The sequence below is a fragment of the Lepidochelys kempii genome, chromosome 20, assembly GCF_965140285.1.
Source record: "Lepidochelys kempii isolate rLepKem1 chromosome 20, rLepKem1.hap1, whole genome shotgun sequence".
NCBI classification, from domain to species: Eukaryota; Metazoa; Chordata; order Testudines; family Cheloniidae; genus Lepidochelys; species Lepidochelys kempii.
Window position 1 is genome coordinate 2,646,611 of NC_136399.1, and position 12,908 is coordinate 2,659,518.

At 55.6% G+C, this 12,908-nt stretch overlaps 1 protein-coding gene across 3 annotated transcripts in view; it reads right to left on the reverse strand.

Moving 5' to 3' along the window:
• Positions 1 to 4,644: 4,644 nt before the first annotated feature.
• RNF41 (ring finger protein 41) overlaps positions 4,645 to 12,908 on the reverse strand; it is a 34,071-nt gene continuing 25,807 nt past the window's right edge. For all 3 annotated transcript variants that reach the window (XM_073318400.1, XM_073318398.1, XM_073318401.1), the window contains 4 exons: positions 11,238 to 11,509; positions 10,108 to 10,243; positions 9,368 to 9,471; positions 4,645 to 7,809 (listed from right to left, as the gene is read on the reverse strand). In XM_073318400.1, the coding sequence (XP_073174501.1) occupies positions 7,458 to 7,809; positions 9,368 to 9,471; positions 10,108 to 10,243; positions 11,238 to 11,509 (864 nt within the window). In that variant the 3' untranslated portion in view covers positions 4,645 to 7,457. The remainder of the gene's footprint in view (positions 7,810 to 9,367; positions 9,472 to 10,107; positions 10,244 to 11,237; positions 11,510 to 12,908) is intronic.

Here is a 12,908-nt window from a genome sequence, read left to right on the forward strand (position 1 = left end):
GGCGGCCTGCTGGAGGAGCATGGCTGGTGGCAGGATGGCAGCTGGCTGAGGCCGGGTGAGCTGACAGTCATGCGGGTATCGCAGCATCACAGAAAAGCTCCAAGAAGGGATCGGCAGCCCCCCAGTGCTGAATTCGTAATGAAAGAGCAGCCAGGGCTCGAGGATTTTTTTTACGTCCACAACTGCTGCAGCACGTCCAGAGGTGCCGGGGCTCTGAACTGCCGGGCCTGGAGGTGCCAGGGGTCAGCCCTGGCACAAATTAAGCACTACCCCCGCCCCCCATAACAAAGCCAGGCCCCACCCACGGGAGCCAACAGCCTGTGATGAGACACAAGAGGTGGAGTCAGCCGTGTGGTGCGTGGCAATTAGCACTCCCTGCCCCCCAGCCACATGAGCAGACAGCAAAGGGGCGGGGGAAATGAGATGGGGGTACAAGCTGCTACATGCCCGCCCCCCACCCAGCAGCATCACAACAGTGGCTAGAAGCCCCAACAGCCATCAGAGGTGCAGGGTGCTGTACGTAGTGTGGAGGGCGTCCCTGCCCTGGGTTGCTTACCATCTACAGCAACCAGACCCCAGGGTGGGAGGAGAAACAGAGGCACAGAAAGCAGCAGCAAGGTGCCCAGGGTCACAGGGTAGCATCAGAGCCAGGTCTCTTGACGCTGGATTAGGCCTCGCCTTTCTTCTTCTGGAGCTAGAAGATGGGAAGTAAATGCACCCGCTCCCCCCGGCCGCCGGGGCACCCTGCCAGGCCCAGGCTGATCATTAGCAGAGCAGAGACCGAAACGGGGAGAAGAAATTGGACACCTACGAGCCATGCAAGACGAGGGAGCCACGGGGGGCCTTGGTGACCCTTGTAACCATGAAACGCCAGCAGCTCTCCCCTGAAGGCACATGGGGACCCGCGGGCCTGGCCGGCGGTCAATTTCCCCAAGCCCTTAGTGCTAAGGATTGTCTGTCTACTCCAGCCACAGAACCAGCTCCCCGGGCCTTAGGCAGAGCCCATGGTTGCACCTTCCCCGCACTCCTAGCCTTTGGCAGGACACGTAGAGCCCAGGCTACGCGCGTCACGGTGACTGGGGTTAGATTTGGATGGGTAAGAGCGGGCCCATCTGTTTCAGAGCACTCACAACCTGCCCCCAAACCAGTTCACACAGCAGCAAAGTGAGAGAAACGCTGCTCGAGAAGGTAGCAGGGTGACTTCCGGTGTGTTTCGAGACGTGACAGTGACAAAACGCTCCGGAAGCTTTTTGAACCTCATTCCATCATTAGGTCCTGACCTCTCCCTGCCATAAGTTCCCAGCAAATTTAAATCAACGTAAAAAAATGCTAAAGACCCAGAATTTTGTGCAACTGAAAATTAAAAAAAAAAAAATTGATAAAAAATCAAAGAGCTAAAATCAGCAATATTCTCCCTCAAAACGATCAAATAAAGTGAATTCTGCCCGTCTAGCGTCAGTAGATGGGGCATGTTTGGGACCCCGGGACAATAGGCTCTCGCCCACCCTGCAGGCGTTTGCCGGGTGCCTCCTAGGCCCGGCTGGAGGAGGGGAAAGACAGAACAAGCTGCTGGTCACAAGGCTTAGAAGCCGGTGGGCATTTCCTGGGAGGGGCAGGAGCGTCCCATCCTGTAAGCAAAGGCCGGTTTGTTGCTTTCAGAAGGGACCCTCCAGGCCAAGGCAGAGAAAAACGGGACTACGCGGAGATGCCGCCTGACCCCTCGCCACTCCCGGTCGTTTGCTGGCCCATGACGCTTCCCCAGGAACCCCGGCTAAGATTCCACCCCCGTCCCAATGCTGCTGAACCCGCACGCGGCCTGATGGTCACTGCTCCAGCACCTCGGAGCCCCATCCTGGGCCTGGCCTCCTGTGGCCCACGCTCTGTACAAACCCATCCTGCCCCTGGATGGTGCTGGGCATGGCTTAACCAGCTGCCATGCTCCCCCCCAAGCACGGGGACAGTTGGAACAGTGCAGGGGAAGGACGGTCAAGGGACGGGGGCTTGGGAGATTCAAGACAGAACCCGCCGTCCCGCGGGGAGCATTTAATGAGGCTTCCCCCTCTCGCAAAACACTCAGAGGCCCAAGCTGGAGAAGGAGATGACGGCGGTACTTCTGGTGTCGCAAAGCGCCGGAGGGAAAGCGGATGCCGGCTGCAGCCAGCAGAACCCAGCCCGATCACAGGAGGAAGGGGCCTGAAGAGCGTCTGGCCTGGCCGCCCAGCTGCACGGGTGTTGGGTGGGGGAGGAAACGGAGGAACTAGACGCTGTCAGCCCGGTGCCCGGAAGAGCCGGAGGCCGTTTGAACAAGTGCAGAACCCGTCGCATCATCCTTCCAGCCTGCAGCCTCGGGAACCAGTGTGCACCAGAACTGGTCCTCATGGGGGGGGACCCCACCCGGCCGCTGGAATAAAGCCAGGACCACAGAGGGGGAAGGGTGCAGCCCCAGCCCCAGAGCACGCAGGGCCCCAAGGGAGCGTATGGAAGACTAAGGGGCTGGTACCCAGGTTCTTTCACGAGGCTGCTGCGTGCCCCCGTTACGGCCTGCTGCCGTGGCTGCTTTTAGCAATAAGCAATAGTGGTTTCAGGCACTTTATTGGTTTGCTGAAATCTCCCTGTCCAGCGCTAGTGCGGGGGATCTCTCGCCGCGCAGAGGGTAACGGCAGCTCGGGACGAAGGCACCGATGGCAGCAGGCCTGTGGGCCTCTGCTTCCAGAATAAAGTCACCTAGAGCCCATCACGGGGCGGAAGGAGCAATTCCAACATCTTGGGGACAGATTCCCTCACAGAACGGCCCTGGGACGGAACTAGGCTCCCAGAGGCTGAGTTACTCATGAAAGGGGACAGACATGAAAGGGAGGGAGGGGGAGGGAGTTTGTATTTAAACCCCCCCACACCCGTCTTTTTGGGGTGGGAAGCCTGTTAGGGCTCCTGAGTGGTGGAGAGGTTGTGTTAAACATTTCGGCTGTTTGACCCTGAGCCCTAGGGGGAGCCAGGTGGGGAGCCGACCCGACCGCAAGGGCCGGGGAACAAGCTTTATTCAGACTATTTCAAAATGATGCTTTTGCCAATACCTGTTGCACTCAGAGACCCGTCGAATGCTTGGAGAAGTGGGGGGTTGGTCAAAGATTCACCACCACCCCCTCCCACCTCTCGGGAAAGGACTCCCACATCCAGCAAACCATCCATCAGAGCCAGGCAGACTCGGCCTTCCTGATACTTGAGGCTTAAGAATAAGCAGGAGAATTCACACACACGCTTCCCTAAAGTATAAGCAAAAGGTCCAGTCCCAGCCCGCCATGCCCCCATCCCCCTCCTCCCCACCCTAGGACACTCCTGCTGCTAACTTTGCAATGGCTTGAGCAGCGTAGCCTCCAATCCGGGCTGGGTCCTGGATAAGTGCTGGCAGCCAGGGGCTCCTGCCGGAACAGAGCCTTGCAAAGCAGATATTTCCTCTCCGCTGAGAACTCTTTCACTGCCTGCAAGAATGGGGACATTTACAGTATCCCTACTGGCCTCTGAATTAGCACTGTTGGGCTGACTGGGGGTAATTCCACCTCAGAGCCGTTGTTTCAGGCTCTCTGCAAACCCAGGCAGCGAGTGGCAGCACTTCCGGGCTGCTGGTGGGGGTGCACGCCACTCTCGGGGAAACGCTAGGAGAGGGTGAAGGCAGCAGAGCCGCTTCTCTCCAAAATGAAAGATTGGCAGCTAACCCGTCAAGCCAGAGCTAAGAGAAGAGAGAGCCCAGCTGTGGATATGAACGCCCTGGAGGGAAGGGGTGCAGCCGCCACGTCCAAACACGCTACTGCTGAACACCCCGGGGGACGGAGCCCAAACCCGGGGCAGGAGCGCGGAGGGGACCGTTCAGTGGCGAAGCAGACGGAGCTTACAGAGAAGCCAGTTTTGTGACGAACACAAGCTCAGGTCTGGCAGGACCGGGGGCCATGTGAACACAACAGTCAAATGCTCTCTTCCCCAAATAAACTCGTCCCTACCCCCCTGAAATGCTGTGGGCTGGCCCTAGCTGAGGGGGGGGAAGACTTCCTGAGGAGTCCGTCATAATTTCGGGCCATCAGCAAGCTTGCCCCAGCCCCTTGCATAGGGGGTTAACCTCCCGTCTAGAGGCTCATCCAACAGAAAACCCCCCAGGGCTTTGTGAGCTACCGAAGTGGCCCTGCAGCAAGTCACCTGGTTGGATCAGCTGAAGGATTTTTGTTAGCAGAGCAGAGCCCAGCTGTCCCTGCATCAGATTCTTGCAAAACCCCAATGAAAGGCCAGGCTCGTCAAGCGCTCAGGATGGTGTCAGCTGGAACACAGCCCCCCCCCCCAGGGTATTTTCTGGGATTCCTTTGTGCAGCAGAGTAATAACCCTTCCAGGAGTGCTCATGCTGCGGGACTCCAGCCGCGGTGCACGGCCGATACTGGTTTCTAGCTGGCACCAGAACAAGGGACTTGCATAGAGAACTAGCTATTAGGCAGAGGCTCAGTTGTAGGGTCATTTCCAGTGGTAGAAGTCTGTAGAGAGTTTACAGCAAGGTGTGAACTGCAGGCAGCTGGCAAGGAAAGGTCACGGAAAAGCAGAAGCAGGTTTTGCAGGGTTTCCATGCAGGAGAGAGCCCCCGGAGATCGGAATGAAGGATTGGAGAGTCAAGAAAAGGCAGTTTATTAGTGCAGTCAACACAATTAAACAGCACACACAAGACACAACCAGCGAAGACACCATTGCAAGTCTAGTCTGATTTCTGAGCACCCAGTTCCTCCAATGGAAAGGAGACAGAGGCCATCTCTGGAAGCGAAGGGTCTAGTGGAGGCGGGGAATCAGTTTTGTTTTTTTGTTTTTTTAAAAGAGAACAGCTAGCCAGATACAGTTACCAGGTTGGATTTAGCAGCTTTTTCTAATTCCTGAGCATAAGGGTCTGGGTTGGGCAGAGCTCCCACCCAATAATTCCCCTTCTACACACGTCATCATCGAGACGTGAGTTCAAACACAACCCGCTCCATACCTCAAACTGATCCGACTTCTGAAGAACACGCCAAATGCTTGTAACGTAGGATACGAGACACACGGAAAACTATGAAGTTACCCAACAAAGAGCTTCTACAACTGCAGGGGGAAAGCCAAACCATGTCCTGAAACAGAGAACTAGCTGGATTTCGTCAAGAAATATGCTGCATTAAAACAAAAACAAACCAACCCACATGAGCAAATTTGCCAGTTGAAAGAGAAACAAAAATGCATTAAAAGAAGGACCCTAAAAACTCCGCCCAGGCAGGCCGGGTGGTAAAGGTGAATGCCAAACTGAACTCCTGCTGCAGTTTACAGAGCCTCTAAAGCAGGACGCAAAGGCTTCCCCGATGTCCACCAAACAGTGGAGGGAAACTGGAAACAGTATCTGGACAGCGTGAAACAAAACCCGCTGCTGCGGCTCGAGAGCAATAGTTCTCATGCAGTGTCTCCCTGCCCATGGTCTGCGTTGCAGCTCCAGGACCAGAAGAAAAGGGGACACACCTTTGTAACAGGCAGCTGGGCGAGGGGAGGCCTCCTCTGCTCAGAGCACCGGGAGGCACTTCTAGCTCCCTCCAAGACCCTCAGCCACCCTCTACCTTTCTCTAGCGTCATACAGCTGGGCTGACCGAGGCCAATCAGAGTGAGGCATGATGGGAAACAGTTCTTATGAAGCCTACATCTGGGCAGGCTCCCATTTCAGCAATGGAGATAGTCTGTGGGGTAATCACCCACTGGACAGCTGCTGCCCCTGAAGATGGTCTCCAAGAACTCTCACTTTTGCAGGGCTGCTCTGCCAGCTGGGGCAGGGTACGGCAGACAGCTGGGGCAGAGGGATGGGGGGGTCTGATCTCAGTACGAGTCCTTGCCAGCGGCAGAGGGAGCTCCGCTGTTGACCGACTGAACGGGAACCCAGGAGAGGTGCTTGTTTGTGGAGCAGTTAACTGGGAATTCAAACTCTTACCCGGCCAATTTATGTTGCCCTATTCCCAGCTTCTGGCTAGCAGCTGGGGAGGCTCAAGCTATTCAGAGGACCAAAGAGATGCAAGTAGTCTCCAAAGGGATGGTAGTGTCAAGGTCTGGATTAAAGCAATCAGAACCTCTTATTTATTGACAATTCACTCCCTGTCCCACACGCAGCCACCTTGGGCACAAAACAATGAACTAAAGAGGAAACAAAGTCTCCAGGCAAGACAAACACTGAAAGAAAGGAACAAAAACCAACCTCCACCCCCCCCCCGCAAAAAAATCCCACAAATGCAAATAAATTAAATTCCCGACAAATAAACTTAATTGAACCTGGCAGCATTTCTGGCCACTGTATTTAAAAAATAAAATAAAAAGGGAAAAAATACAAACAAGGCAAAAAAAAGGTACAAAAAAACCGAATCACAATCACAAGTGTCTGAAAAAATACATAAAGCTCTTTGTCGACTGTTCAACGCACACACAAACAGGACAGCTGAATCTAGGTTCTGGGCAAGAAGTGGAGGCTCTCTACCTTCACTGGCAGGTAGAGAGGCTGTCCACATAACAGGCTTCTGGAGTCCGTCTCCTCGCTCAGAGCGTCCGGTAGGCTCAGAGTGGGAGGGCTGTCCAAGGAAAGAGTTTAGTTCCACTTCGAATTCCCCCGTGAAGCCGGGTTTCTCCCCAACGCAGCATAAGGCCACATGGCCAAGCTCCAGAGCGCATTTGCTCGATGGCTCAGCTGTTTGGCTGCAAAACGCCGTTATGTTGAACTCACTACTCACTTGTGGGGAGAAGGGGGCGGTTATTTGGCATCACTCGTGTCTGCAGCTTAGCCCCCCGGCTGAACCATCAGCGATCTGAGCAGGATCCCCCTTCCCACCTCCCACCAAAGGCTGCAAAGCGAGACCTGCCTTTGCAGTCCCGCACACCACGCGGGCGTATGTGAGCCCGGCTGGAGAGCTGTGGCTTTCACACAGGTGCCTCAGAGTGAGGAAAGAAACCGGGATGGGGGTGGTGGGGAAAAATAAAGCTTCGGTGCAGATGTGAACACTGTGCGGTTGGGTCACCCCAGGGCAGCACCATGCCGAGATCCGCTGGCCCGTTTGGTCTGGACTACGCCAGGAGGCCAGGACGATGGCAGAGGTGTCAGCTTTCAGGCTGCAGCAGGCCTGCTCTAAAGCCCGCAGTGGTTTCGAGGGGCTGTGTGCTTTTCGAAGCCAGTTAGAAGCCACACGGACACTGGACTGGGAGGCGGATCTGCTGCAAGAGGCAAACCGCATTTTGCATTTGATGCTGGGTGACTGCCCAGCGTGACGAGGGAGCGTTTGCCAGAGGCCTTTAATCGCTTTTTAAATTACGAGCCACACGCTTGGAGGAATAATGCCCTGATATAATGCTGTGACTGACGGGGGCGGGGAGAAGAGTCAGCGGCTTAGACAAGTTATTTTTTTTCAAGCACAAAATGTTTCTCTCTCTTTAAAAGTCTTTAGATCTCCTCCACTCCGTGTGCAAATATCATCACCAGCCCCGGCTCGAGCACCATGTCCTCCCCCATGTGCTGGTTCTCGCAGGCCATCACCACCACGGCCTGCTTGCCGGGGATGCGCTTGGCCACGTAGTTCTCGTAATAGCGCCGGTTCATCTGGCGCGTTTCCAGGGTGGCCAGGCCCTGCGGCCAGTTCCGCTCGTGGGCGTTCTCGATCAGCTCGTTGATGATGGAGGTGGGGCACCCGCTTTCCACCAGCGAGCGCTTGATGACCGCCTGGAGCACAGCATCCGGCGTGGAGATCATCCCGCCCCATCGCGTCACCCGGGCAGGCTGCAAGGAGTTCACCCACCTGTAAGACACCAAGACACCATGGGTAAAATACAGGGGCACCCAGGAGACAGTAAGTGCTAACAGGCAGGCAGGGACTGCTCTGCCAGAGAACGAGACATGCAAGATGGCTACTTCAGCATGATCCTCAGAGGCAGGCTGGCCACATCAAAGATTGTCAGAGTTTCTGGGGTGTCTACAGAATATAGAGCCAGCTTATAAAGGTCTCAGAAAGGGCAGTGCCAGAGAACTCAGGTGCCCCCTCTGGGTGAAATTGGGATGGATCCAGAAAACCCACCAGCTTTCTTTCATAAAACCTAGTGGAGAATGGATGTTAGAGCCAGCCGCTCCCTCGGGCACCGCTGGGGTTGCACCCTCTTCTGGTGGAGAGAAGGGATGAGGCTGGAAGGAGAACATGGCACAGAAACCGATGCAGTTAGAGATCATGCCCATGACAGAAAACAACCTGCCAGACTCAAGTAGCTAAAAGCAATGTTGGAGGGACATCTGGCTACCCCACAACTTCCTAGTACTAACTGCTTCAGGGACGGACGTCTGTCAATACAGAGCCCTTTGCCCTATGTCCCTGCTCTCCTCCTTTCTCCTTAACTCACAGTAAGTTGCTCCTGAAGTCAGAGGCCTCGGAGTTCTTCTGGACCTTAAATCACGGCCCCTCCCTCGCCCCCTTCACAGAACCTCCTTCCCATCAAACTCCTTTTCCAGGCCGTAACTGCAACTTGGCGATGAATGAAAGTCCTCTCTCTGGTCCACCCTACGTGAGCCAGCCAAGCATGTTCCCAAGGTCTTGCTCCAGAAAGTGGGGCCACATCTCTGGCTTCCCAGCTACCCAAGATGGCCTTCAAAGTTCTTCATGGGCTTGCTTCCCTCCAGCCTCTCAGACCCACCATGACCATTTAGCATCCACCCCTGCCCAGGACAGTGTTAACCTCCGATGGCAGCAGATGTGGCGGGGAGAGAAGCTGCAATTTTCCAGCTTTCCAGGCACCTGAGGAGGCTTCCATGTCCAAGCAGCAGATGCACCAGAATTCCAGTGACCACCCACGTCCATGTCCGAGAACCCCTGGAGTAAAGCTTCTCCCTGTTCTTTTGATGCCGTTTTATTAACTCTGGTTAATTCAGTTTTCCTGAGCTGTGCTGAGTTGACCCTTCCACCAGTTCCCATCTGTCCGGTGCAAGGTACAGTGCAAGGATCAGCTCCAGAGCCATTTCTTCCAGCCCCATTTTCATGGGCAGGACATGGGCCAGCAGCTCACTGGTTTCGAACTGGCTGCAGGTACAGAATTTTACAGCTGGTGGGACCTGTAACATGAACAGGGCTGATTCGCCAGACTTCGGTCTCTAGCACAACGTCCTTAGCGACGTCCTGCTTGCTTTAAGATTATGGGTTTTCTTGTGGCTCGCTTAGCTTGGTCCTGAATCTGCTGGGGGGATTTAATGACTGTTCCCAAGTCTTGCCAGCTGAGCTGACGCATCAGTCCCCTGCGTCTGCCTCCCGAACACCTACTCACCGAGGCATGCCCCCATTGTAACTGGGATTGTGCGTTACCAGCGGCACTTACTCTAGGATTTCATTGTATTCAATGGTCTCTTCCAGGTTCTGCAGGTTGGGGTTGACGCTGCGGATGGCTCGCATGTAGGCCTTCAGCAGCTGGATGTCCCGTTTCTGCAAGAGGGAGGGCAAATGGAGAGATGTCTGCAACAGGCAGGAGTCCCTCACACACACAGACCTGCCCTCCCCACTTCCCGCAGGTAAGTAGGACTGGGAATGGGTTGCAATCCAGGCACTGAACAGAAGGTTTGTTATGTACAGCCCCACACGGGACAGCAGCAGGGGACCTGGCTGTCTCATTAACACTCAGGTGGTGGAAGCAGAGTTTTTAAAAAATTAACCCTTCACTATTTTTCCTGCTCATTCTCCGTGTCCCAGTGGGCCCGCCGGGGGAGCCTCAAAGCTCATGGAACAGACCGAGGTCAGAGTACCTGGAGTGCTGCCATCCTCCCCCGCGTCCGAATCCTGTGAGCTCGGAGCACAACGCTCCCGCTGGGAGGGGACCCCACGGGACAAGGATTTCGACGTGGGACAAACAGCCTGGAGCTGGGAGAGGAAGCTCCCATTCAAACAGACACTGCATGTGCTAGAAGCTAGTGGTCTACCAAGTTGCCTTTGTTTTTTAACCATCGGATTCATTTGTCCAATATTTGTGCCAGGTAAGAGTCCACCCGGCAAGAGAAGCTGTTAGCCTAGAAGGCCGGAGCAGACTAGAACCCCACCCATGGACACCCACATGAAAGCGGCTACCTGCTCAGCTAGCTGATGCTTGTGCTCCGCTGAAGTCTTCTCCAGCTCGGCAATTCTCGTCTGCTGCTGCTGCACCACCGACCTTAAGTGCTTGATGCAGTTGTGATTCGGCAGCTCATCTTTGGGCATTTCCAAGCTGCAGGGAGAGAGAGAATGGATGGCAGGGGAAGACAGAGCAGGCCAGGGCTCGGGATTAGCAAGGAGCATCAGAACCCACCCAGCTCCCACGACAAACTCAGAAATGTGGGGGACTTGCAGTGAGACATCAAACTAGCCTGAATTATAATTAACCACAGGCGTTTTGGACGGGATCTTAAGCTCTCATGAGTCAGGGTTCAAACTGATCTAACCATTAGGGATCAGGATGAGGTCAGGGGAGGGGCGGGGTGGGTGATTCTACATCTTACTGCAGGGTTCTTTCACTCTTCTCTGATTGTCTGGTGCTGGCCACCACTGGAGACAAGGCCCTGGAGTAGCTAGACCTACTATACGGAGCCACTCACCTCCGGATCAGCTGGGATCACTAGCCCCCTCCCCACTGGACAGCCAATGGTCTCCGCACAGCTCATGCATCATAATACCCAGCCAACAACTCACAGAGAAACTGAGGCCGGAGACCGACTGCCCTGCTCCAGCCGACCTGGGGGAAGCGGGCGTGGGTAGGAGGTGCTGCTCATGCTACACCTTGTTCCGTGGATACGAGGTTAGATGTCTCACTGACTTAGGTTCCTAACTGCCACCTGGACCTTAGGAAAGTCGCCCCCAGTCTCCAGGGCTGGAAATCCAGGGCAGGTAAAATGAAGTTTAAAGACAAGCAAGACACCAGCTGCCAGCAGGCTCAGAGACTGAGCTGTGATGGCCAAGCCTGGATAGCCCTCCCCTGCGGAGCACCGCTGGCATCTACCGAGCCCTGTGCACTCCCAGCCTGGGGGGGGGAGATCAGCTTTCTCCCCAGCTCTGTCGCTGCCTCACGGGTGGCTACAAGTCTGGCCTCACCCCCAGGAGCAGGCTGTCTGAGAGTATAACCCTCAGGCTAAGTTACTCGAGGCCTCAGTGCCTTTAAAACTTGAGCCAGGCCCTCCCCGGTCCCCTTCAGCCCCAGGAAACAATCCAGCAAGAATAATCCTCACCCACATCCTTGCTCGCACGTCACCGGCCGCTTTGGGTTATGTTCGCAGTCACTGAGGTGAGACATCAGGTTGTCGAGTCGCACGACCGCCGTGCAGCCGAAAACAGCGTTGTCGCACGTGATCTGCAGCTTGGAGAGCATGTTCCGCATAATCCGGGGGACGGGGCGGAGGTGGGCCACAGTGACGACGCTGCGGTCCACGGGGCAGGTCTGCTGCTGGGAGAACCACTGGGTGATGCAGGCGTTGCAGAAGGCGTGCTCACAATGCGGAGCCTGCATGGGGAAGGAACCGCAGGATGCAGTGATTTACCCCGACCCCCAGCCTTGTTCTCCGCCCGCAAAAGCCCAGGGCAGATGGGCAAAGCCGGCACCTTTCACCAGGCCTGCAAATATCGTCCATCCCGCCTCTCAACCATGCCTGGGAGGTGAGGAAACCCTCCCCCCATCCATCCCACAGCTCGCAAAGCCCTGAGCATAGCGCAAGAGCTGTCACATGCTGCCCCGCTCCACCCACTAGATGCTACTGTCTCTTTAAATGCAGGCTTGACGGCCAGGAAGGGTTGGCATGCTAAATGGATGCATTTTTCAGGAGCAGTTTAGAATGGTACTTCACTGTATTTACCCAGCGGGGTGTTACAAGGACTGCAGCAGGAAGGCGAAAGCTGTCACTGGGCTTAAGTTACAGTTGTACAAGTGTTACGTTTAGGGGCAAGAAACACATCAGCTCCTCCTCCGGAAAGCAGAAATCCAGAGCTGCAAGTCCACACAGGGGTGGGTCAGACAGTCAAGGGTTAAATCTGTCCAAAAGCTGCAGGACACTGGGCCGAGAGAAGAACTCCACTGCCTGGAGGCCAGCAAGCCCCGAAGTACCCAGCGGGCAGAACGCTTGGGGGGCAGTTCTTGCATTAGCCTTCCTCAGCCCATTCAATAGCATCATTCGTAACGTTTCCAGAAGCACCCTTCAGTGACACTGATCTAGACCCGTTAGACACCCCGACTCACTGGCCTCACCACCTTGGAAAATGAAGGCAGCTGCGGTTACTAGAAGACAACAGAGTGAGTGCAGGGCGTGGCACAATGGAAAGCTCCCCGCTGCTGAGGGTGGAACTGACTGCTTCCCATCATGGTCTCATTGGACTCTGCAGGGCGGCCCAGGGCAGGAGGAAGGGTCCAAACCCTTGCCCCAAACCCTCCATTTGAGAAGGCCCCCGAATTGAGTGGGTTTGTGACCTGGCACGTGGGCTCGCAGCCCCAGGCAGGTTTGGCTTGGACACCCCAGGGAGGGGAGCTGGCCCCAACCCCTCTCCCGTCGGTAGGAATATTTTTGGAAGTAGGGGGAAGAAGACCCTCAGTTCCAGATTTTACTCTGGTTGGCCTGGTGGCTCTGGCTCCCCTTCATGATCTATTTGCTCTGCTGGCCTTTGCACCCGCCTAGGTCACTGCCCCCGACCCGAGGCCCTGCTCTCGCCCTTGGTTAACAGCGTGTCTCACTGCAGCGAGACTGAGAACCAGCTCTCTGCAGCCCGGGCTGAAATCTTTCCCATTAACTCTGCTAACTCCTCCTGCCCCCGGGAAATAGACAGACACAAGTCAGAGCAGAACCCAAACCGCACTGGAGAGTCGGCTCCCGGCACTCAGCACCGGGAGTCTCTGCGACACTGGAACGTTTGGT